Source organism: Desmodus rotundus, chromosome 13 (genome assembly GCF_022682495.2).
Source record: "Desmodus rotundus isolate HL8 chromosome 13, HLdesRot8A.1, whole genome shotgun sequence".
In the NCBI taxonomy this organism is placed as follows: Eukaryota; Metazoa; Chordata; class Mammalia; order Chiroptera; family Phyllostomidae; genus Desmodus; species Desmodus rotundus.
In genome coordinates, this window is record NC_071399.1 from 43,399,958 (window position 1) to 43,425,603 (window position 25,646).

At 35.8% G+C, this 25,646-nt stretch overlaps 1 protein-coding gene across 1 annotated transcript in view; it reads right to left on the bottom strand.

Moving 5' to 3' along the window:
- Nucleotides 1-7,446: 7,446 nt before the first annotated feature.
- IPO5 (importin 5) overlaps nucleotides 7,447-25,646 on the bottom strand; it is a 51,878-nt gene continuing 33,678 nt past the window's right edge. The window contains exons 11-26 of the mRNA XM_024578838.4: nucleotides 24,146-24,270; nucleotides 23,964-24,053; nucleotides 23,706-23,879; nucleotides 21,084-21,302; nucleotides 19,968-20,051; nucleotides 18,024-18,156; nucleotides 17,810-17,931; nucleotides 16,707-16,803; nucleotides 15,310-15,482; nucleotides 14,288-14,399; nucleotides 14,145-14,200; nucleotides 12,887-13,009; nucleotides 11,846-12,065; nucleotides 11,009-11,237; nucleotides 8,767-8,908; nucleotides 7,447-8,191 (exon numbers count right to left, since the gene is read on the bottom strand). Of these exons, the coding sequence (XP_024434606.2) occupies nucleotides 8,105-8,191; nucleotides 8,767-8,908; nucleotides 11,009-11,237; nucleotides 11,846-12,065; nucleotides 12,887-13,009; nucleotides 14,145-14,200; nucleotides 14,288-14,399; nucleotides 15,310-15,482; nucleotides 16,707-16,803; nucleotides 17,810-17,931; nucleotides 18,024-18,156; nucleotides 19,968-20,051; nucleotides 21,084-21,302; nucleotides 23,706-23,879; nucleotides 23,964-24,053; nucleotides 24,146-24,270 (2,186 nt within the window). The 3' untranslated portion in view covers nucleotides 7,447-8,104. The remainder of the gene's footprint in view (nucleotides 8,192-8,766; nucleotides 8,909-11,008; nucleotides 11,238-11,845; nucleotides 12,066-12,886; nucleotides 13,010-14,144; nucleotides 14,201-14,287; nucleotides 14,400-15,309; nucleotides 15,483-16,706; nucleotides 16,804-17,809; nucleotides 17,932-18,023; nucleotides 18,157-19,967; nucleotides 20,052-21,083; nucleotides 21,303-23,705; nucleotides 23,880-23,963; nucleotides 24,054-24,145; nucleotides 24,271-25,646) is intronic.

Here is a 25,646-nt window from a genome sequence, read left to right on the forward strand (position 1 = left end):
TGATTTAATAGTAAAGGGATATTTAGCCTGATGCCACTTAGTTTAAGATGAAATGAGGTTCTAAGTCAGTGTGATGACCTAGTTTTAACATTTTCATGGTAACCAGTGCTAAGCATATCAATTTAAATGTTGTCGATTAAAGAGCAAAGGATGTTCAACCTCTATCTTTTTTTAGAAAAGATTTTATTTATTTTTAGAGAGGGGAGAGAGAGAAAAAGAGGGAGAGAAACATCAATTTGCGGGACAATGTCTAACCCACTGAGCCACACCAGTCAGGGCTCAATCTCTATCTTCACTGAGAATTTATTCCTAGCCAAAATGAAGTAATTTTTATTCCAAAAAGCCACTTGAATATGAATAATCCTGGAAGGACACATAAGGATAATCTTTCCTATTGTGAAGGATATTTTTAAAAAATCCTTTTAGACAATTTAGTTATGTTGGAATCTTATTATAAATTTCCTGCAAAGCAGGCCAATGCCTAAGGAGCATTTATAGGCAAAAAATAATAAATAAATAGATGATCATTTGTTTATTTAAAAAAAGAGTAACTCAAATAGCTGGTTAAAGAATTCAAGCTCAGTTAATGAGGCGGATGGGTAGTTTCTCAGCAGCTTTAACCTGACTTATAGCTACCAGAAAGACACTCAGGTATTCATCAGGAGTGCTAACTTTCCAGAAGGAGGTTATGAATTATATGTAGCAAAAAGCTTCTGTTGGGACCGAGTTCTGTGAACTTTTCTTTCACAAAGGAACCAAGTGGGGGGTAGCTGAGGGACAGAGTGGAAAGTTTGATAAATTTTGAATTTTGAACGAGGTACAGGTGATCCTTTGTGTAAAAAGTAAGTTAAATAAGCCCTGACCTGTGTGGCTCAGTTGGTTGAGTGTCATTCTATAAAGTGAAAGGTCTCCAGTTGGATCCTAGTCAGGGCACATGGCTGGGTTTGCTGGTTCAGTCCCTGGTTTGGTGTGTATACCAGAGGCAGCCTTTGATATTTCTCTCCCTCTCTTTCTCCCTCCCTTCCCCTTGCTCTAAAGATAAATACCATCTTTAAAAAAAGTTAAATGAAAATGAAAACTCTCCAGAATTCAGGCCTCTCCTCAAAAGACCTTCATATTTTATAATGTATGGAAATTAAAGGAAGAGAGCATTCCTTCCTTATTTATCCACTTACTCATGCCATCTGGTTTGATGAAATATGTCATGGGTCATTTCATAAAATATTTCCAGCAAAATGTTCAGATGAGTTCAGAAATAGGAAGGTTAGGTTATCAATAGGTTCTCAATCTTGGTGGATTTTTGGAATGTTTGAATGATTGGGGCTTGTCCCCAGGGCCTGGATGTCACTGTCACAATAACACCCACTATCCTTCCCGCACTGAGCACTTCGGTTACATTATTTCATTGAAGTCTCACCAGTACTCACTTCCACACACAAATCAGAGGAAGTCTTTGGAGCATCCAAAAGAATCTGCTTAGAAATAATGAACAGATTACTAGATAACTCAAAGGCCAAGATGGGATGTTTGCTATGAAAACAGGTTCAGGCAAGAAGCAAATGCTTTCCTAGTACAATAAAAGAGAAGTGGATACAAAGAAAAATAGTCCCTTATCTGTAAGTTGAAGCAATTTTCAAAACAGCAGAAAGCCTGTGGGTCCAGGATTCCCTTATCAGGTGGGAAGAAGTTGTGGCTGTAAGGGATGGTATGGTGACTGGAATCAAATGCTAGGATGGAATCAGGGGCTGCTGGCCATTCCTCCGGCTTTGCATTCCTTCTGAGTGACTTTTTGGAGATGATCATTGCATTCACATTGAGCAGTTTGGGGAAGCACTTCACTTCAGGGTGAGTGGGATCCCTGAATGCCTGCCCAGAGCCCCTGACTCATCGCCTCTGCTGACAGAGACCTAGGGGTTTCTTTCACTGGAGAGAAGAAATGATCTCTATTGTGAATCAGAAATTAAGCGTTATCAAATGCAAACTTTGTTCCTCCTCAGAATCCTTCACTATTTCTATTTAGGTTAATATGGCTCTCTACAGAAAGTTATTTCAATCCATTATAATGTCTCTACACTTATGTTGCTATTTTATACTTTTACTTTCTTCTTAAAACACCAGCTACTGTAAGAGCTTATTGATCATTTACAGTAACTTTTTCCATGAGACCCAACTGAAAAGCACTACAAGCATTAATGGGCTATATATTTTTTTAAAATATAACTATCTTTTCTGAACCTTTAATATACTTTAAATCTTTTTATAATCAGAAAATGAAACAGGGTCATAACTATTTTTTCCACTATCTTCTGACCAAAGAGGGCTTTATTCCAATGGCTGAATGTTTAAATCTACACAAAGGATGAGCTGAGGCCAAGAGAAGATGGGTTTGAGACAATCTGGGAGTGTGAAATTTAAGTGGTAAACAGCAGCCACATGCAACTGGGATGAACAGAAACAACAAAGGTCACCTGCTCCACCGGGAGGTTTCTAGTTATGGTGAAATAAGAGGGTAACTGCATTGGGAGGTTGGGGCCAAGTCTAAATGAGGTACAAATGACTTGGTATAATCTCTTCACTGTCAACATAATCATGACAATATTCCCTCCTATTATGCACTGGTCGCAAGTGCCCCGCTCTGGCCATTTCTGTCACACAGACCCTGGAAAATCACAATGGTGGCAAGGCTGGATAGAAAACCTCACACCAGGGTTTTTCAGGAGTAGGCATATTTCCAATATTTCCATATTTCTCAGGTGCAGTTTGCTAGAATGCCTCTACTGGCCCTAAGTGGGTCTGCCTGGGGGCCAGCTGTAGTGTGTGGGTTCTTGACTTCTTGTAGGAAATATTTCACAAGTCCAGATGACTACAAAAATACATTTACTAAACCTGGGAACAGTGAAACAAGGGCTTGGCATAAGAGCAGCCAACAGGAGAGCCTAGGCTGGGCTGTTTTAGCTCACTGGGAAGTCAGAGGAAAGGGCTTTGCGGACAGGTTCGGGGGTTAGCCTGGGACAAGCTGCCAGATGCCCATTTGCTTTAGAGTTTAGGGCACGCGCGCCTGTGAGGAAAGAAGTGAACGGCAGGGGAAAGAGAATGGTGTAGGCTTCTCACCAGGGGAGAGCATGTGCACTCGTTGAGATCCTTTGTCTTGAGGCTTTTTCTTTCTCACAGGTGAGAATCTTAAGAGGTCTCAGGGGGTAGTTTCAGTACAATATTTATCAGTCCTCCAGGGTCATGTTCAGTGCCAGGGTAGGGGGTCTTTAAGTTATTGTAGTTGGTTCTGGCGTTGCCCACCTGGTTTTGCCACTTTTCTGGGCCTGGAGCTGAAATACAACTGAGGCCTAGATGTCATTTCCAGGAAGGAAAGGCTAGGGGAGAAGAGGTTATCCTGAGCACTGCCCGGCACTGGGGGCCTTCTACTCTGGTGACACTCTGTACCTGGTTGTAAATTTTCAGCTGTTTCCCAATGTCACTTGCTAGGGAATTTTCCTAGCTTACTATCCTGTCTCAAAGCCAGTGTGTGCACAGCCTACTTGCATTATTTAATGCCTCATTTCCCTGATTTCTTCCTATTACACTCTGCACTCTATACTTTTCCTGGCTATGTAATTATCTGTTCTCTACCTGAAGGCAGACCATGTGCTTTCCTCAGCACTTACACTCAAGCCATTGTATTGAGTTGGCTAAAATGTCCATTTAGGTAAAAAGACACATTTTTTTCATTTTCACTAATAACTGTGTTGACTTGGGTATTTTGAGTATGTCGGCTATCTCCCATGTGGTATAACGTTGACTGTTCTCAATTAATGCCTCAATTTGATCACTATCAACTTCAACTGGTCTACCCCACTGTAGAGCATTGTCCAGTGAGAAATCTGCATGCAACTTTGCCAACCACTTTTGACTTTGATCAGTCACAGCACCTTCTCCATACACTGCACAAATCGTTTCAGTTGCATTACCTTTCTTGAAATAATAAAGCATAATATGCTGAACAGGCTGTGTATTTTCTTCCATCTTCAATATTAAAATGGCTACACAAAAATTTACTGATTTTGGTATTTTTTAAAAAATGCATGCTGATATGACAGCTGTCACAATACAATCTAACAAAACTGTTTTGAATAAAGTTAAAGACAAGTAAGCACTACTAGAGCTATCTTATGGAAAAAAACCAAATGAACTTTTTGGCCAACCCAATGGTTCTTGTTACATAATAAAAATGACTGGATTCTTTTTGGTTCGTGAGTACTGCGTTTTCCATGGAATAAATATGACAATCAACTAGTTGTAAAAACACATACTATGCAATTTAACTACCTCTTCGAAGATGTGTACTTTTAATAGACCTTCACTGCCAGACACTGTCCTAGGCAATTCTGTATATTATGTATACCTACTACCTCAAGCCTCACAACCAACCTGTGGGTAGATATAGTTGAACTTTCACACATACAGAAAAGAGGTAAAGGAGCTTGGCATAGGCCCAGACTCATAAGCAGTTAGGATTACACACGTTCTATTATTCCCATTTTGGAGAGAGTGGGCAACTATGGTACAGGTGAATTTGTCCAAGGTGTCAATACATGTACAATGCAAATTTCTGAACCCAGTCAATGGTTTTTAATCAGGTGTCAGGCAAACTTTGTACAGCCTGTTTTTGGTTTAACCAAACAGCCACACACTTATTTAGCATTGTGCTAGAATGGCAGTGGTAGTTGAGACAGAGACTTTGGAGCCTGCGAACACCCTATATAAGTATTCACTGCTTAGTCCTTTAGAATTTGTTGATCCCTGGTCTTAACCCTTCAACACTATAATCTTTCAAGGTATACTTTAAGACCACAAGATGTTGTCAGGCTGTGATTCAAGACTTGTATTTTCTATCCATCGGGTACAAAACTTCCAAGGAAGTAGGGGAACTAATTTCTAAACAATATCAAATGGCACTAGTCTTCATTTCAGTTAGGTTCTGAATGCTAGTCAAGAGGACAAAAACAGATGTCTAGATCAATCAACAGGTTACACACAGTGAAAGATCCAGAATTATCAAGGAACATTTCACAATTCTATTCTGCTGCCTCAACTATAATTTAAAGACCATTTTTGTGATGTTTTACATAAATTGTTGCAGTTTTTGGTTTTATTCTTAGAAGTAGAGCTACAATTTATTTTCCAAGTGTTGGTATTTGTTCATTCAAATATATAGCAATATACATAATATACAGAATAAGCCCAAATATTGTCTAGCAAATGACTGTTAGGGTTACAACTGATGGTTTTAGAGTTAACCAGCCCCCTTTCCACCCATTTGGAAGTTCAAGTGCCTACTCCTTGAAGATAATTCACTTCTAAAAAACTGGTACTCATACTTTCAGGGCTCAGAAAATGAATGATGGCAGGTTTTGGGTGTTATTTATTTTAGGCAAAGAGGAATTAAGAGGAACAAAGTGATTTCTATGGAACAAGAGATAGATCTTTTGATGTTAATACTTGTAGGTTCAATCATTAAAGATTAGATCATAAAAATATGCTTACAACAGCACTATAGATATGCACTCCCCCTTATTTGTTCTAAGACCAGGAGCATCAAGAATATTTGCTTATGTATATACTGATGGTTCTATTAGTCAAACTACAACTCCAAAATTTTGATATAGTTGCCTCCAATTACAGAACTGTCAAATTAGCTTTGACAATTTTACTTTTCAAGTTGACAGCATTAAAAAAATACTACAAACTAAGTTATGTTAACAATTTCTAACACTTATGCATATAACTCAACCCACACATATTTCCTCACCTCCTCAACATAGCTTGGGTTCACAACATTACTGGCTGAAACGCAAGGCCACTAACTTTGGTATAGAAGAAAAAAATGGTAAACTTTCATCTTAGCATACATAAAATGAAGTATTAAGTTTTCCTCAGATAATTAATGGAATAACATATTACAATTATGAGCCCTAGATTACAGACCATGTCACAGTCACAGCCTTTAGTACCAACCTTCTCTGATTACCTTGACTCAACTCCATTTATTTTTCTATCAAGAAGGATCTAGTTAGCTTTTGATTGATTTATGCCCATTTACTCTTTTTGGTGACCTTAGACTCTTTTTACTGGTCCATCTTCTGATTATTCCATTAATATTTAAAACAGGAGCTAGGAGGTTCTTACCCATAAGTACTTAGTATAGTGCTTTGCAAACACTAGACACTCCCAAATAATGTAGCCATCTTCAGACCATACTTCCATCTGACTGTAGGCAGGTGGGCCACATTTTAAACATGTCTTCTTTAGGTGTGTTAATAATTAAACCCAAATTGCTCCAGTTGACTGGCCTTTCAAACTCTATTCTATGTAAGAAAGCAGAAGAAGGTTGTTTTGACACATTTTTACTCCAACAAGAATATGGGGTATACAGACAGAGACAAGAGTATGGTGATCACCTGAGGGGGAAGGGGGATGTGAGGACGTAGAAGAGGGTATCAAGGTGATACATGGTGATGGAAGGAGGCTTGCCTTTGGGTGGTGAACATACAAGATACAGATGATGTATTATAGAACTGCATACCTGAAACTTATATAATTTCATTAAGTAATATTACCCGAATGAATTCATTAAAACATTTAAAAATAAAAATAAATATATAAAAGAATAAAGGGTACAAAGTAGCTCCAAATACTACTCAACAACATTATAAGTCAAAGAGGTACCCACTGAAAGCAATGACTGTGATAGTGAAGTCATTCAACATGTTGTTCTGCCAGACACGGAAGTTTCCAGACTAATAATGTGCTGAAAACTGAAAATGTATTCAAAACTACCAAGTGAACCATCTTCATATAATCCATTCTACTTTATATTCTATTTCAGATTCAGTTTTAATAAAGTAATGCAAATCACTTAAGGAAAAAAACCTTTAATTTAAATTCTGATCTAAGCATAAAATGCATTTTTATACCACGGTTGAATTTAGTTACAAACTATAAAAATGTCAACACTGATGTTTCAACAGAAATCTATTAAGATCTTTTAGAAAAATTATTTGAGGAAACAAGTCATTTACTGCTATGAGATTAATACATAAAAAAAGCACACATTTTACTGAATTAGAAAATAATTTTAGTCATCACATTTCTCATAAAATTAAATGCTTAAAAGTTGTGTGTGGCTTTATGGCAATTACAATTTGTAATGAAAATACTAAGCCAATCTTTTTATATCTAACCATAACAATGCTAGTTTTAAATGTCACCAATTGTGAACATAGTAGGTGTATCTTAGCTTAAATTAAAGTAGAAGATGGTAAAAACTAGGTGTTTTCAAGTTTGAACTGCACAAGGAAAATATTAGGGAAAAAACATTCAGAGCCATATTTACTACTTTAAAAAATATTATTCTTACATTAAAAACATTAAATGAGTCAAAGCCAGACAATATGGAATTTTTACACAAACTTCTTTTGTATGTCAATGCTGTTTATTGAGGAGCAAATGAGAAACTACTGCCAGACATGCCAACGACACCTCACATTCAAGGGCTGGAAGCTAACAAGCTTTCCAATCTGAGTCACCACATAAGCCTTTTGGGAAAAAGAACTGAAAGTGAGATAAAATATGACATCTTCATGCTTGTTTTTATCTCCAGCTTTTTTTTTTTTCCTCCAATTTTTGGATCTACTAGTGTGCTGGGTAGGCTTCTTTCTACCTTACAAAAGGAATCACACACTAATAAATTCCTACACATATCTATGGCGAGTAACAGATCTCAAAGCTGTTTGCCATAAATTTCCTTATGTCTAAAGAGAAAAATTAATTTAATTTCCCTTTCACTTTCAGATCGGTGGGTAATACCAATAAAAAAATACTCTTCAGTGCTACTGTAGGGCTTATGGGAACTTCTTCAGTGGTATGATAGAAATCCATTTAAATACCATTCTGAAACCCAGTGCTTCTCTTTCTGTTGTTGCAGCTTTGCAGAAGAATAGCCTACACACAACTCTGCTGTTCTCTTTTTCTTAAAAACAAAACAAAGAAACCTAAACAAATTGGTAACGTTTATTTGGAGTTAGTTTTCTGGTGGTGATATTAAGGCCCTTCAAGCAGAGTTCAGGAGCTCCTGTATGGCTGCCTGATGCTCAGGACTGAGGTGTGCTATGCATTCAGTCCACAATCCTCCAGAAGTCTAGGGAAAAAACATTTTCACAGATTTAGATTTGGTGAAATGGTCATTTGGAAGTATTTTAATAATCATCATTTGGTAGATGGTAATAATGCCAAAATACTTTCTTCCCAAGTAATTAGTTTGATGAGTATCACTGTAAAAGTTAAGAACTATTCATTTCTTTAAAGTTCATTGTATTCACAAGTTTTCTTCAGTTTTGCACTGATAAAGCTACAATAGGTAGATGACACATTCAAGTAACCAACACACATGAATTTAGAAAGTAAAAATCACTTAAAAATGAGACCAGCTGCATCTTTTTTTCTCCAGTTACACAGACAAATTTATACATGAGTATGTGCTAAGCACCAACCGAAAGGTTCAAAATGTCTCAAATTGAAGAGGAAGGTTTTAGTTCTAATATATAATGAGGACATATAGATAAATATAATCCATTTGAGGTTTGAAGATAAGAGAATATAATAAAATTTCCTTAGCTCATTAGATCTCTATTACCTTCTAATAAACAATATAAAAACAACAAAAACACCAAACCGTTTTACTTCCCCATCACCAATTTAACCAGATCAGCTTACCTGTACCTGGCGAACTACATTAGCCAAACGTTTAGCACAAGGATCTTCATGTTTAATTGCCTCATGCATTTCTCCTTCAGCAATTATACTGAATATTTTGGGCAGATTGGTATTGTTTGGGCCAAGAACAATTGGGTGATTACTGACAAAAGAGAAGAAACCCATTATAAATGAAAATTACAAAAAGAAATCACTCAAGCACTCATACTTTCGTATACCCTTCCTGCAACACTGAATTTTGTTATAAGGTTTTAACAGAGTGATTATGCACTTACTAAAATCAACTGCCTTTTTAAATTCAGTAGGAGGAAACCCAGCTGATTTTACTTATTAGCTCTTCAGTTTTTTCCCATATAAATTAGAAAAAATACTTGGCTCATCTCTCAGGGCTGCTTAAGGGCCGAAAAATAGAATGCTCTACTCTAACTGCTTTAAAAATAATGTGACTTATTAAAACAAAAAGATATTAACAAGTATAACAACTTCTTCATACAAATTTCATTCACATACTGCGAAAGGTTTCTAAAATAAATCACAATGACAGATGGGCATTTTGAGAATAAGCCAGGAAATAACGTCAGGTAGGTTTAATGCCAAGAAATGTAACAGTGAATTTAATTAGATTTCTAGAGCAGTCATTTCCAAGGGAGATGATCAAACAGCATGGTGGAAAATGGTCACTTCAAAGGCAGAAGCAGGTAAGGAATGCATATTCTCCAGGATGGCTGTTCTCAGCAGGAAGGCTCAAACATAATTATTTGTGTGAATGTGAACTTACAAGCATGAAGAAATATGACCATTGGTCCATTTCTACAAACTCTAAGAGATGAGTGGTTGTAGCCCTTGGATTTATTCATGAACTAAAAGAAGCAACTAATAGCGACAGAGCCCAGATTTAGGGGAACTTGGACTTAGAAAAACAGATCACCAGAGAACATGCCTTTAATGGCTTCTATAACCTCCAGGTTGTTGCAATTCTTAGATTTACTCATGGACACAAAATAGTATTAATAATGCCAAGACTCAGGGCCAGATCTTGACTGCCCGTCTGGTATACCTCCCTATATCACTGATTCTTGAGAAAAACACAGAGGAAAAAATAATGGTACTAACAATATATTGGACTGGACAAAAGGTTCATTTGGTTTTTTTCTGTAAGATGGCTCTAGTAGTGCTTAGTTTTCTTTAACTTCATTAGAAACAATTTTGTCATTGTGGCATCTGTCATATCAGTGTCCATTAAAAAACACATCGAAATCAGTGAATTTTTGTGTAGCCATTTTAATATTGAAGATGGAAGAAAATACGCAACATTTTCAACATATTATGCTCTATGATTTCAATTAAGATATAAATGCAACTGAAATGTGAAGCAAAGATTTGTGAAGTGTATGGAGAAGATGTTGTGACTGACTGAACATGTCAAAAGTGTTTTGCAAAGTTTTGTGCTAGAGATTTCTCCCTGGATGAAGCTCCACAGTTGGGTAGACCAGTTGAAGTTGACAACGATCAAATTGAGACATTAACTGAGAACAATCAATGTTATACCACACAGGAGATAGCTGACATACTCAAAATATACAAATCAATAAAGTTATTGGTGAAAATGAAAAAACGTGTCTTCCATTTTACGAAAAAAACTAAACAGTCTTTTTGCCCAACCCAATACTTCAACAATACTTCAATCTCATCTACCAATAGTCATTTATACCTCAGTAAAATGGAAATTTAAAAAAAAAATGTAAAGCTAAATGAATGAATGAATTGGATGGATGAGGTGGGAGACAGAATAAAAGGAAGCCTTAAAACATCAATATTCTATAATGCCTTATATGCTCAATTTAATTCCATAAATAACCCAAATTAGATTATGAGGCAATCTTAACTGTAATACGGTTTCTTAACATGATCTATAAAGATGGCATTATTACAAACCTGTAGACCTGAGGGCTGTGCACTGGAAGCATTATTATATGTGAAGGGAAAAGAAATAAGGTCTATCTGTTCTCTTTCTTTAAAAAAAAGTATGTATTTATTTATTTGTTCATTTACAGATCAAAAGGGAGGGAGAAAGAGAGGAAGAGAAATATCAATGTGAGAGACATTGATCGGCTGCTTCCTGTACACGCCTGTGACTGGGGACAGATGTGCCTTGACTGGGAATTGAACCAATGACCCCTCACTTTGTGGGACAACACCCTATCAACTAAGCCACACCAGTCAGGGCTGTCCTCTTTCTTACCTTTCAATCAGATCACACAGATAACTAAAAGTCTGAACAGCTTCTTCTTTATCTTCATGCAGTGGAAGCCATGACAACCAGTGCGGTAGGACTTCTTCAATGTTCACACAGTCAGGTTTGTACTTCATAATTTTCCCTACTGCTGAGATGCAGTTCTCTGTAGCATTAACATTTTCTTTGGTCTTAGAACCAACAGACTGAATAACTCTTACCAACAGTGGGAGTGCTTCTAAAATAAGCATTTGAAAAAGGCCAGTTAAAAATTCACATTTTTATGCAAATGAAAATAAATATTTCTTTTATCTTTGGTCCAGTTATTCATTATAGTAAGGAAATGTTAAAGTGTAAGGAATGTTTTATCTTGTCTATAGAATGACTGACATATAATGGAAGAGAGTGGAAGACAGAGTGTCCCAACAGTCAGAAACACTAGCATTTTACTAACTTACAGACCCCAAGAAGTTAGTAGCCTCTGATTTACACTCCTGGTCACCTTAGGGTACTTCTGTTTTTTTAAAGCTGCCTAGCTACATTCTTGTACTAAACTTACAGGGACCTCTGGTATGTTTTTAAAGTCCTGTGTTGGGGCTGTGGTATACCTCCCAAACCCAAATGAAATCAAGATGGGGAGGCTCTGATTCCATTCAGATTTCATTTCCATTTCTATGAGAATAAAAACTGTAAATTCTTAGGTGCTACAGATGGAGTTTTTGAAAAAGAGAGACAATAAAGCAGAAATAGGTAGATAATGTTTGGGTGTATGGAAGGGAGAATGAGGTAGAAACAAAAGGGATGCCTCCTGGAAGGACATGCAGGTAACCAAATAAACATCAGTACCTGTACAAAAAGGACGATAGCTATCTCCACCATACTGTGCCATTACTCCTAGGCCATATGCAGCTGCTTGCCTTACTTCTGGGCTGCTGTCACATACATACTGGAGCATTGGTCTTAAGAAATATTCTGCATATTTAAATGAGGCTGGACTACAGTGTTCTATAACATCATCAAAGATGCACAATCCCCATTGTCTGTCTGGCCATGGTCTATGTGGACACTACAAAAGAGATACTGTTTTAAACTTTGAATACTGAAGTACATAAAAATATAAAGAAATAAATAGTCACTGCAGACTACTGGCTTACACAAATATTCCTGATACAGGCAATAAAAAACAATTTAGCAACAATCACAGATTTAAGTAAGTACAGGTTTAAAAAAGACTTGTGTAATTTGTTACAGAATTCCACAATTTGACATTGCCATATACCAGAAAGAACTGACAGTGGCAACAAGGTATATACATTTACTTTACATTTTAAAAAACTGAAATATAAGGCCATCATCCAGAATCTGGCAGGAACGGCCCCTCCATTGCCTGGACAGCCAGCTCTCTGGCTGAAACTGGCCTCTGTCCTAAGGGCCTCTTTCCTGCCTGGTCTGATCAAACTATGTAATAAAGTGTCTTCCTATACAACAAAACAAAACAAAAGAACAGAATCTGATTGCTGGTTGTATACAACAAAGGTCCTAAATGAATTCTTGAGGGTCCACTGCAAAAAATGTAATCATTCTGTTTTCATTTATTAATTAAGCAGGACATAGACAATCTGAAATAATAAAAAAAATCACTTGCATGTCTACAGAATGTGTTATGATTTAACTGAATTATGGAAAACCCAATTAGCAAACTTTAAGCATATATCAAATGAGAAAATATCCAGAACAATGCAATAAATTTGATAAAATTAAAGATGCACATTGGAAAACTGATTTCTAAGATCCGTTTTAACTTGAAAGTATAAATTTTCAAATCGTGTAATGAAAGAATTCCAGATCAATTATCTAAAATAACTGTCAAAGAGAGGCAACACTTACAATTAGGTTGACAATTAATGGAAGCAGCTGTTCAAACCATGGTAATACCTTTTCCTTATAGCTACTGAATATTGAGTGTAAAATGTCTGACACTTTGGTCAGAATATAAACATCATTATCATCCTAAAACAAAACAAAACACACCCATATGTATTAAAAAGTATCCCCACTATTATTAACAGTAACATTTATTTTAAAAAATCTAAGGAATTTAGAAAATTTAAAATTATTTTATATTGTATTTTTCCATTACCATTTATCCCCCTTATACCCTCTCTTCCACCTCTACACATGGGCCCTGCAATCAGCACACTTTCATCACTTTCTTAAGGGCATAACAAGAATCTAGAGACAGGTTACCTCACCGGTTGGGTGTCATGTCTCCTAGTGCCTATGGAAAGATAAATGTATATCCCAAGTATTGCACTTACTGCAAAGACTTTTCTTGGTACATACTTAAAAAACATGATTAAAAATTATCCTGTTTCAAAGTTCTGAAACAAAGGTGTTTTTACTTTAGCATTTTTTTTTTGCAAGAAGGTTTGAATTTTGGGGTGGGATGGTAGGGAGATGTGGGGTCAGTTACTTACAACATCTCATCCCTGTGAATGATTTGTGTACAGCATGCTGTAAGCAACCTGCAGAGAATTAGTATGACCTGCATATACCAGTACTGGTCTACCAGGATGGCCAAACGCCACATATTCTGGATCCTAAATACACATTTTAAATATGTTTGATGGTGTTAAGTGGTTTGATGAGGAGAGAACTGAGTAATAAGGTGAAGAATTCTATTATATATTATTTACTGGAAGGAAATTTGCATTTTTCTGTGGTCCATTAGAAAGACAGCTGATATTACAGAAAGATCTGGCCTCATGCCCTATGTCATCAAGTGTGGCTTTAGGCAGTCATTTATCATCTGAGCCTAGTTCAAGTATCTTAAGATAGTGAAAACACTAGCAAATACGAACAGCATTACAAGGAGTATGTAAAAGCAAATACTAGGCGAACTCCAAAGTACTTTTATATGTGAAGAATTGCAACAAAATGCACACACAGCATCCAAAACACAAATCAGCTAATTTCAAATTACTTATTTCCTAAATTAATGAATAAAATACAAGTCAGATTCTTCTGCTAAAGATTACTGATAACTACATCACAATGACAAGTCGATGTATTAGAAACTTAAGCATTTAAAAATCTTCCCGGTGTAAATGTTGATGTAAATGAAGTTCCGAAGGGAGTAATTTACCTCATCTTGTAGTGACTCTTCCACCTGTTCATCATAGTCTTCATCTTGTCTTTTAACTAAAACACATCCAAATAAATGTCTTTTTAAATGGTTGCCGAAATGGTCAAGGATCACATTCAGAAATAAACGCATAAAACAGTTACCTTGCCGCAGTTCTTGATTTTTAAAATGTTCTTCCAGTTTAGCTTTCAGTATACCTCCCAATTCTTCAAAGTGTTCATTATTAAGGCATCCATCCCCCATTACTTCAATGCACTAAAATGTGGTTGAGGAAAGAAAGCAACTACTGAGATTTATGTGTTTTTAAGAGTCAGGAGTTAAACTTCATTAAGAATCACATGGAATCATGAGAAAAATTAACATAATTCAGTACCCCGGAAAGCAATGATTAAGTGAGTAGATACACTTGGTTTTTGTTTTTCCCAAAATGCCAGTATTTAAAGAATTTTAAAAACTTTCCTTTTAAACTTGTCCTTGGCATATCTTAAATGCTAGGCATTATGGTAGGTGCTGAGGCTTCAAAGATAGAACAGACCAACTAGCATCTAGGAGCTCAATTACATACATATACTCTATAAAAGACAGCAGTGAGAAAGGATAAGTCTGCCATGAAAAAGCATTACAGGCAGAGGGAATGATATGGGCAGACATGGAAACATGGAAGCATGCATTCTTTGGAAAAATAGAAGACATTTTGAAATGCGGAATGTAAATGGGACAAATAAAGATGCTGAAGATTTTTTAAATCAAACTGTGGAACAAGCTATGGAGCTGTGAGCAACGGGGGTGACCAAGAATATGGGAAGGTAAGTGACTCAAACAAAAGACAAATTAATACTTGAGAAAAGGAGAATAAACTGGGAGGAAAAGAAAAAGCACCTTCTGGAACAGACCAACTGAGGCTACTTCTAAAGCACACAGGAGAGATAAGGCAATGGGGAAAAAAAAGAGGAATTTAGTAGAGAAACTAGGATAGAAACTAGATGTGAGCTGGAGATGATACCCAAGCTTCTGTAATTGGATTATAGGTAAATGATGAAAGAACTGAACATATTTGGTTTAAAAAAATTGTTAGAGCACACATACAAAAATTCTCCTAATATGTTAGCAAGACTAATAAGTGAACATACAACCTTATGTATACTTTTAAGAGAAAGATATTTACCTTTGCAAAAGAATGCATTATTTCTGAGAGGACATCTGAATCTGGTTCTGTGCCAATGGCCTTGATTAGAGCATCACACATAAAATGCCACATCTGTGTGAGATACTCAGGACCTCGAACTCTTGCACATTCTAACAGAAGAGGCATGGATTCTGCTGCTGCCACTCGAACACGTTTTATTGTTAAGGAAATAGTAATCATTATTCTCAAAAGACTGCTCTTCCATTTTGCTCACTTAAATGTTAAAGTGATCACTGAGTTAAAACGTGCTCTAGGCAACTTCTGTTTATCTAAGACTATCATCCAGGAGCTTGTGTTAAATGTATGTGTATAAAAATAGAAGTCTCCCTGCTCATAAGACATAAAACTCCTGTCTGTTCTGTCACCTGCAATACAGCAAGAATGAATCTCAAATGTAAACCGAAAACATAAAAATGACTGTGAAAAGACCTGGGACTCTTGGATCACTTCCTCTACTAGCCTTTTCACTACTCAATAAAGATTAAGTTGCCTCTCCCTATCTCATACCTTATAAAGCAAGGTCTTGAGACTTCCTCTTAACAATAATTCTGTTTTGTCCTCTTGTAACAGGGGAAGTGTATGCTGGGCAAAAGCCATCTTCTGTAAAGGATGCCACCCAGAATACTCCAAGAGGAACAACAACAAAGGGACTCCAGAGGCAGACAGATATAGGTTTGGGTCTGGGCTCTACCACTCTGTTTGTTTATGTATTTATTTATAGCCTATCTATGAAATTTTGCGTGTGTAAAGGTGTAAGAATGCACATGTACTATTATTTACTATCACTAGGTCAAAGAGTAAAACATTTAACATGCAGATTTACTAAGAGATGTCTTATCTCCAAAAGTTCTACCCATATTTGCAATGTAGGATTCTATGCTACAGAAAGTTAAGTATCAGTGAGTTTCTAACCTATTAAGAAAGGGCTTACTTTTTAGAGATTACCAAAAGGTATTTGGGAAAAGTAGCAATTATAGACAAAGTAAACATTTGCTAATAAAACATTAATCCTTAAAATCCTTCAGTGGGTAACAGAAAACTACCAACTAGAACAGGGGTCCCAACCTGAGCTCTGCCTCCCGTCTCTCCCCCCATCCATAGCAGGCGAGCTTGAGCCCTGCTCTCTCCTCAAAACTGATCCCTGGTTCCAAAAAGGTTGATGACTGCTGAACTAGAGGATAGGTAACATTTCTTTTTTCATGTTTTTGGCTCAAGTGAAACAAAGGACCAAGTTTATAACACTGAAAGTATAGTTAGTGTAAATACAAACAATAATGGTGATATACCCTTCAGTTAACATAAAGTCTAATAACACTTGAACAAACTACAATTTAACTAAATCTAGACATATTTTGCATTTAAAAATTGTAGGATATCATCGTGGAAATAAAATTTCAGTAAAGGGACCATCAGTTTGACAACCTGTTCAGTGTACTCCACAAAGCCTTCCTTTAACTCCTTAGCATAGCAAACCTGAAACCAAAGTATTGGAAAAGAAATCAAGTCCATGTTAGTTTATAGATATTTTTATTAACAAACAGCAAAATCATAAGGACCACACAATGTTGTATACTGACTAACATTATGTTTAATGCATGCAGGACTGTCAAACTAGTTTTCTAACATTAAATAAATAAAATAAAATACAATAAAATGGAAAGGGCCATGAATTAATTATAATATATAGTCATTTAAAGTCTGAAATACTCCATATTTTTACTTGTGTGAGTTTAGCAAAAGTCTCAGCACTCTTAAAATACTCCAAACAAAATATATCACTTAAGAAAGAATAATTTCAAAAGATATAAAAACCCTAAAACTCAATTGTAGCACATCACTTACTTTGTAAATCTGTAGCCAACAGGCTTATCCTATGTTGTACTTTAAAAAAAATAAATAATTTCAGTGGTGAAATATATTAACCCTATCTATAACATGTTCACAAAGAAAAAAAAATAGAATAAAATACTCAAAGATTACTTAAACATACATGCTCCATAATACCACAGAAGATAATCATTGTAAACATTTAAATTCTCCTACCATGTTTACTTTTACAATTGAAATCATACCAGTTTTCATTTTTAATGGAGTATATTTCAAAAAATATTTCCTTGGCTACCTATTTATACACTAAGCACAAAACACAAAAATTCTTGCCCTCCATGGCTTTGTAATGGTATATAATACTCTGAAGTACTATAGTTATTATCTTCCTAATAATAGGCATTCAGGCTATTCATTTTTTTGTTGTCCTTTTTTATTTTGGTTATTAGAAAAAGCACTGATAATGAAGTCTTACCCACATGATATCTTTAGAATGGAAATCTATTAGTAGAAATGTTGGGTCAGAAGATTTCTACATTTTTTTTAAGAATATATTCCTACTCCTCAAAATAATTTCTTTACCATCAATAAAAAGTATGTAACTGTGTTATGAGAAGTTGTTAAACAATGTGTAAACATTATTATCACTTACCAGCATCTGACAAGCAGTTGATTTTTCTTCCAGTCCTGCAGTTTTAATACCAAAACTCTGCTGATCTCCAAGGTTCACAAATTCCCAACCATCGTCATCACTCATATTCTCCATGTCTTGGGCTATTAACAGGGAAAATAACCAAATTCAAATTCATGTTAAAATTAATAACGAAGAGAAATTTTACAATTGCTGTCTTAATGAAGACACTTACTATCTAAAAGGGCTACTTCAGGCTTAATTGAAGCTGTCTTCATTAATGGCCCCATGACCACTGGAAGGTATTGCTGAAATTCTTTTCCAAGGATCTTGCACATTCTGGCCCATGCTGAGATCATGTAAGAGATCTGGGGGGAAAGTTAAAATTAAATTAAAATTTATTTTAAAACAATAAACAAACAAGATATTATAAAGAAAGCCATTTCCCTATTTCATAGAAATAATGTTTTCTTACATCCATGGCTCTTTAAGCAATACTCACATTTTCTAAGGTCATAAACTTAAAACATTCAGAAACTGTAACAAAATCACTGTGAACCTCTACACTGGAATAGTCAGCAAGTGAGGCAAAAGAGGAAGACTAGGATTGTATCAATTTTTTCCTACTTTCAATGAGCAATATATTGCTTTCTCTATTGTCATCTAAATCACATTTAAAAAACCCACTTAAACATATCAATTCCTAAGCACTAATTTGCTTGAAGGCAAACACATTTTATTTGACTTTGTATCCCCATTGCCTAGTATTCTATTCATTAAATATTTACTAACAGTCAAGAAACAATGTATCTATTTCTCTTAGATACTGTAATTTTCTGTATAAATGGCTGGGTCTATTTAAAACACTTCCACTGTTTTTATATAGACTTAATTACCTACAAAGTACCTACAGAGAATCTGGTTCTAATTCATCATCCCTGTAACCCAGAAAATGATTTTTACTCTCCAATATCTATCTATATATCTATCTCACATGCATACACTTCCCACTCTTAATTTAGAAAAACAAAACAAAAATTTTTTAAATGTACGGAAAATATCGTGTGACTGTGTAAAGTCAAAATTTAATTCAACTGTTTATTGAGTGCCTGTTTTATTTAGGTGTTGTGAATACTATTAAGATTAGGATGGACATTTATAATTATTACAAATGTTACAACACAATGTAGTAAGTACCCACCATCGAAGTTTGTATTGGATGTGAAATATGAGGAGTTACTGGCCAGTATGAGTGGGGGAGTCTAAGTTTATTCATAGGCAGAAAGAAGAGAGCATGGCATGTTCTAAGGTTTCTATATTTCTTCTTCTTTTGACAGGGGAGGGAACTCATGGCATTCAAAAGACCAGGGGACATCCAAATGGAGATGCTTAATAAGTATTCAGAGAAATAAATCTTGAATTTAGAGAAAGACCTGAAGTGACAAGCATATATAGGAAAACCAAAGCCATGATTATGAATGACACTGCTTAAGAGGAGTGAGAAGAAAAGAGGGCCCAGGACAGAATTCTCAAAGAGCAACAGAACCTTGAGAGTCAGAGAAGGGCCACAACAACTAAAAAAAAAAGTCAAAATTTAATTCAACTATTAAGTGCCTGTTTTCTGAAATTATTATTATTTTTTTAAAGAAGGAAGGGAGGGAGAAAGACAGGGAAAGAAACATAGATGTGAGAGAGTAGCCTTGCTCCCCAACCAGGGACTGAATGTGCAACCTAGGCATGTGCTCTGACCAGGAATTCAACTTGCAAGCTAGGTATGTACTATGACCAGGAATCATACTGGCGACCTTTCCCTTTGTGGGACAATGCCCAACCAACTGAGCCACACCAGCCAGGACAACTGGCTGTTTTATTTATGTTAGGCATTGTGAATATTATTATGAGAAGTAGAAGTCAAACCAATGAATAATGTCTCTGAAACCAGAGGCTGGTATCTCAGGAAACCTATTACTCAATTTCTTCCCTTCCCCCTCTCCCCTGCCACCCCCCTCTCCCTCTCTCCCTCTCCCTCTCCCTCTCCCTCTCTCTCTCTCCCTCCTCCCTCCCTCCCTCCCTCCCTCTCTCTCTCTTTCTTTCTTCCTTTCTCTTTTTTAGTACATTTAGCCTTGCACTAGCTGCAACTCCTAAGTGGACCAAGATGAATGTGTGAAGGCTGCTTTACCTGAGGATCATCATCCTCCATATCACTGAAGTCTGTCTGCGTCTTCAACAACAGCTGCATCACATCCGATGCATCTTGCATGAACTAGGAAGAAAATATTTAAGAAAATCAATACCAATATCACTCATGTATATCAAATCAGAGAGGCATTTTATGTTTCTTATGTAATAACAAAACTTCCCCAAAAGGTCTCTTACATTTCCCATATGGGTCATAACACCTCAGATGTAAGTATTATGTGGAAATTTTTTCATCGTATTCAAAAGACTCAGAGCTCTTTATAGAAAAATATATTCTGTTAAGTCAAAGTAAATTATAGTATAAAGATATTCCTAATGGCATCAAGTTTTGGTATATGGCTTATGCATTTCCAGCAGTAAAATGATAATACCAATCCAGAAAGGAAATTTTGGATTGCTCTATAACCTATATGATTTTCATTTAACTCTGTGGTTCTGGCAATATCCACTGTATAATCAGGCAGTGTTTTAAAAATAGTTTGAAAGCCATATATAGAGCATGTAACATAAAAATGTTTTGCTGGTTAGCTTCTCAGTAACCCACAGAAAACAATTTGTAAGTTAAGTTAATACTGATGCTGGTTTTGGAGACCATAATAAGGGGTTCTATGTTGATAATTCTGAGAACACAAGGGGTTGATGACAGGAATTTATATTTGGATTAGCTTTGACAACTCTGAGATGTTGGCTGGGAAGAAAAAAACACAATGGCCCAATGGCCTTTCCTAATTATTTTCTGAAAAGCTAAATTTCTCTCTTAGGACACTTGATTCTTTTTTAAAAAAGTGAACAGGAAAGCAACTGGAATGTTTCCAGGCAAATGTTTAAATGTGTGAAACTAAATATGGATCCTGAACTCCTTAACTGTACATGAGATAAGAAAGGGGAGAAGTCTCAAGAGCATAACTGAGTTAAGATCCTTAACATTAAAAATGAAAAAAAAATAAAGGCAACAATTTATTTTTTAAATAAAATAGGAGTAATGAAATAGTAAGATAATGGGGAAAAACAAGCATCCAAAAAACCTTCTTGTACCCTAAATGCCTCCATAGAAAAATTACACACAGTAATTTCAACATACTACAAAATCACTTACTTTTTCCTTTCCAACAGCCAGACCAATGAGGCTGATGCATTCAATAGTTTTTCCTCTGAGAAGTCTAAGTTCCTTTTGAACTGCATTCTCAACAATGTGCTTTAGTGATGGCATAAATAAGTCATAGTACGGGACAAATTTTTCTTCTGCAGTATCTGCAACTGATGCGATAGATGTCACAACTTGTTCCAAAACTAATTTGGTGCCTTTTTGAATCAACTAGAAGGAAGACACACAAAATACATTACATAAATGAGCAATTGGGAGAAATACTCAGTTTTCTAAATGCTTTTCTGAAACAGTAAATGGCAACCACCCTTCAGCAGCCAGAGTGGAGATAATAGGTTTTGGAACAAATTTAAGAAGCCCTGTTGAACTATTTCTGTAGGATCCTCTTTATTCTGTTACCACAGCACTCCTTACTTCTTTTTGCTTTATCTCAAAGCATAGCTAGTCCCTGAGCACAAAATTGCCACCAAGTAAATGCCTATCCTTCTTATTCATTTTTTTTTCCATTTATTGCCCCTACTCTATATTTTGTCCTGTTCGATTTCATGGAGGAAATTCCCTTTTTGATCCATTCCTTTATCTTCTAATCTGACTCTTCTGAGAAGATACCACTAATGATAACATTGGTGCCCTCTTTTTTCACTCATTTCTCCATTCTACATCTTCAATGTAGTCATCTTTTCTCCTGCACCAAAGATCTACAGTATTCTTTGACCTTGCTAGTAGCAAGTACTAGCTGGGTATTTGCAACTAAGCTCATATTGTCACCTGGTAATACTATTTTATAATTCCTGAGGATTCATTTGAATAATTGACCCAGTAACTACTCCAGATTTTCTCCATTTTCCCCCTCAGCTACACCCACACTCTTAGCAGAGCTCCTCACTCTGTATTATGAATTCCACCATTCCTTTAAGAGGTTAACTTACTCCCTTCTCTATCTCTACATTTAAGCCCTCTATGCAAACTTATTTGTAAAATCGTGTTTGGTTATCTATTCCTGTTTTAACTAGCCAACCAATCTGCCTTCAACCTGGGTCTACATCTTTATTCTCAGATACACTCATGTTCCTTTATCAGATTCCTATTCTGCTGTCATATGGCACCGAACACATCCTTTGTTTCAAACCCATTTCTTTGCCTTCTAAGACACTTTACATATATTTCAAGATTTTATTTTTCGAGAGAGGGGAAGGGAGGTAGAAAGAGAAAGAGAGAGAAACATAGATGTGTGAGAGATATGTTGACTGGTTGCCTCTCCAACACTCCCAACTGGGGACCTAGCCCACAATCCAGGCATGTGCCCTGGTCCAGAATTGAACTGGTGACCTTTCAGTTCCCAGGCCAGCGCTCAATTAACTGAGCCACATGAGCCAGGGCTGAGATACTGTATCTTTTAGTTATTGAACTTACTGGGGTGACACTAGTTAATAAAATTATATAGGTTTCAGATGTACAAATCTATAACACATCACCTGTATATTGTACTATGTGTCCATCAACCCTAAGTCAAGTCTTCTTCCATCACCATTTATCCCCCCTTTCCCCTCTTCCACCTCCCACTACTCCCTTTCCCCTCTGGCAAGCACCATACTGTTGTCTGTGTCTATAAGGTTGTTTTTTGGGGTTTTTTTTTGGTTATCTTGTTTTCCTTTTTGTTCTTCTTTAGACCAGTGCTATGCAAAATGTGGTTTAAGAACTATCTGTTACTAGTTCATGTTAAAGTAGAGGAATTGAGAGTTAGAAACTTTTATAGCAATTTAACAGTAACTTTATATCTGTTAAATAGTTTTAAAAAAAAGGCTTTTATGTCCTTTTTATTCATTTCATTTTTGTAATAGCAATTTATTTTCATTGTACTTGATAACTGGGACTCAATCTTTGCTTTGCTTACCCACATCTTTTCTCACACACACTGTTGTACTAACACCATTCAATTGTTTGTATGTTGCCTCTCTTACTTAAGCTATAACTACAAACCATTTTCTATTTGAATGGCCAGTCTGTATTTTAAAAATAACATATTTAAAGCAAAAAGAATGGAATGTGAAATAATTCTTTTTCTTATCTTCTTTATTTCTATCACCTAGATTAGGAGAGTGGTCAACATTTTTTACTTCCTTCTCTTTCAAATTTTAAAATTCAAACTGGTAGAAAGAAACTGCTAATGCTTCCCAAGAAATGTTTTTTAGTCATCTTTTCCCCAATTTCCACTATTCCCACCCAAAGTCCTTGAACAATGATCATGATGGTCTTACCTTAAATTGACTCTTCTTTTGTTTGTACCACAATGCTACTGTGTTGATTTCCTAAAGTCACATTATTGGGATTTCTCACAGCAATTAAGAACATAAACTGGTTCTCCCAAGTTTACATAAATTAGTTAAAAAAGTAACTTTGTGTTCAAGGCATTCCATATACCAATTTTACCTGATCTTTAGGCCGTTATCTTCCCTACTTCCAAAACTGGCTCATTCTCTGGTCAAGCCTAGAATGTCCTTCTAACTTTCTATTCATTATAGCCATGCTGAAAAGTCCCCCTTTCGCAGGGGTCTTCATCAAATTGACCTAAATTAATATCTAACTAGAGGGTTTAAAGACCTTAAAACTTACCTCTTGAAGCTTAAGTACCATGATGGAATGCAGATGTTTCACCAAATTATCCAAATATGGAATAAGTAGAGACTTGGGACAGTCCTCAGTAAAGTTTATGAGAGCAGCAGCAGCATGGGCCTGCACTCGCTGATTACCTTGGTCTTCCATGGTCTGCAGCAGGGCTGCAATCACCTGTGAAATGAAATCACATAAGCATACACTTTGAAATGTCACCCCTCTTCTTAAAGTTTGAGTGTTTGAGGACTTGTTACTTACCTTCTCATGGAATTTCTTTTGGAAACCAGGTGCAAAATCTGTAGCCATCTGCCCCACAGCATTACAGGCTGCATACCTTACTCTTGGATGCTGGAATATACTCCTTGGTATTAGTAAAGGTTATCCATTTCCCATGTGAAACTATGGTAATAATTATGAACCAAACATTTATTGGTACTTACAGGATCCTGAAGAAAAAGCAATACAAAATTTACTATCTCATTTAGAATTCCTTCCATCTGCTGGTGGCATCCTTCACCAATGGCAGATAAAGCCATTAATCCTGCATGCCGATATTTCCAGTCAGCTGTAGAAAATAATTAAAAATCAAAGAACAGCAATGAGACTACAAACATGTCATTCTAGTAGAAGTATAAAAAGTTCTCATTTTGAAAAGAGTAACAAAATATTTTTATACATTTATTAATTAAAAAGCTGGATAGAAAAAGTACCTGACTAGGTCATTTCATTGGTTATGTCACACAAGCATTTCTATGCCAACAAATGCAATATATGACAGCTAAGAGCTTTAATATTAGTATTTATAAACTACGTATAAGAAAAAGACTTTTCTCCTAATACTTTATTATAAGCAATAAATATCTGGATTTTCTGTTTCACACACTGATGTTTACTGAACACAGATTTACTGATTCCCATGACTGTATTTCCTTAAAAAGAATAAAAGCCAAGAAGAAAAAATTCTGCTTTTAAAGAATTTCTATTTAGTAATGTGGTAAATGAATATGGGGGAACCTTATTTGTATTCTAATATTAATAATGTATATTTGCCTTTTGGTTAACAGGATATTATCAAGCAATGCTTATTTTTACTAACTTCATATCCTATTCTAATATGTAATTTCCATGACTCTCACTTTTAAATATTTATATATTATTGTTCCCCTTAGGCTGTTTCAATTTCCTTGTAGAACAAAGCAAAATATACATAAATACAAGGTAGGGCAAAAGCAGGTTTATAGTTTTGAGTACACAAAACACAGAATGTACACTTGCATTATTAATTATTGTACTGTTTACCATACGAACACACAACAAAAGCACTGTGGAATCCTCAGTAATTTTTAAGATTGTAAAGGGATCCTGAGAAGAGAAAGTTTAAGAACTGGTAGTGTAAGAGTTAAGCATGTTGTAGAAAACTCCTAAAATATATCATACTTAATTTTTCACTTTGGGAGTCCAAAAATCTATATAAAGAGAACTCTGTTGAAGCTAATTCTACTGTAAAGATTTTCTGAAAAATTGCTAATGTTGACCTTAAGCACTCAAACTTTATCACTCATAATGACATTATATGTTTTAGCCCTAGCTGGTGTAGCTCAGTGGATTGAGTGCAGACAGGAGAACCAAGGGATCGCCGGTTCAATTCCCAGTCAAGGCACATGCCTGGGTTGTGGGTCAGGTCCCCAGTAACCAGCACTCAAGAGGCAACCACACATTGATGTTTCTTCCTCTTTCTCCTTCCCTTCCCCTCTCTCTTAAAATACATAAAATCTTAAAAAATGTTTTAAATTATATAGATAAATCTTTAAATATATTTTATTGATTATGCTATTACAGTTGTCCCATTTTTTCTCCCCTTTATTCCCCTCCGCCCTGTACCCCCTTACCCACTCAGCACCCCCTCCCCCACTTACCTGTGCATGGGTTGTACATACAAGT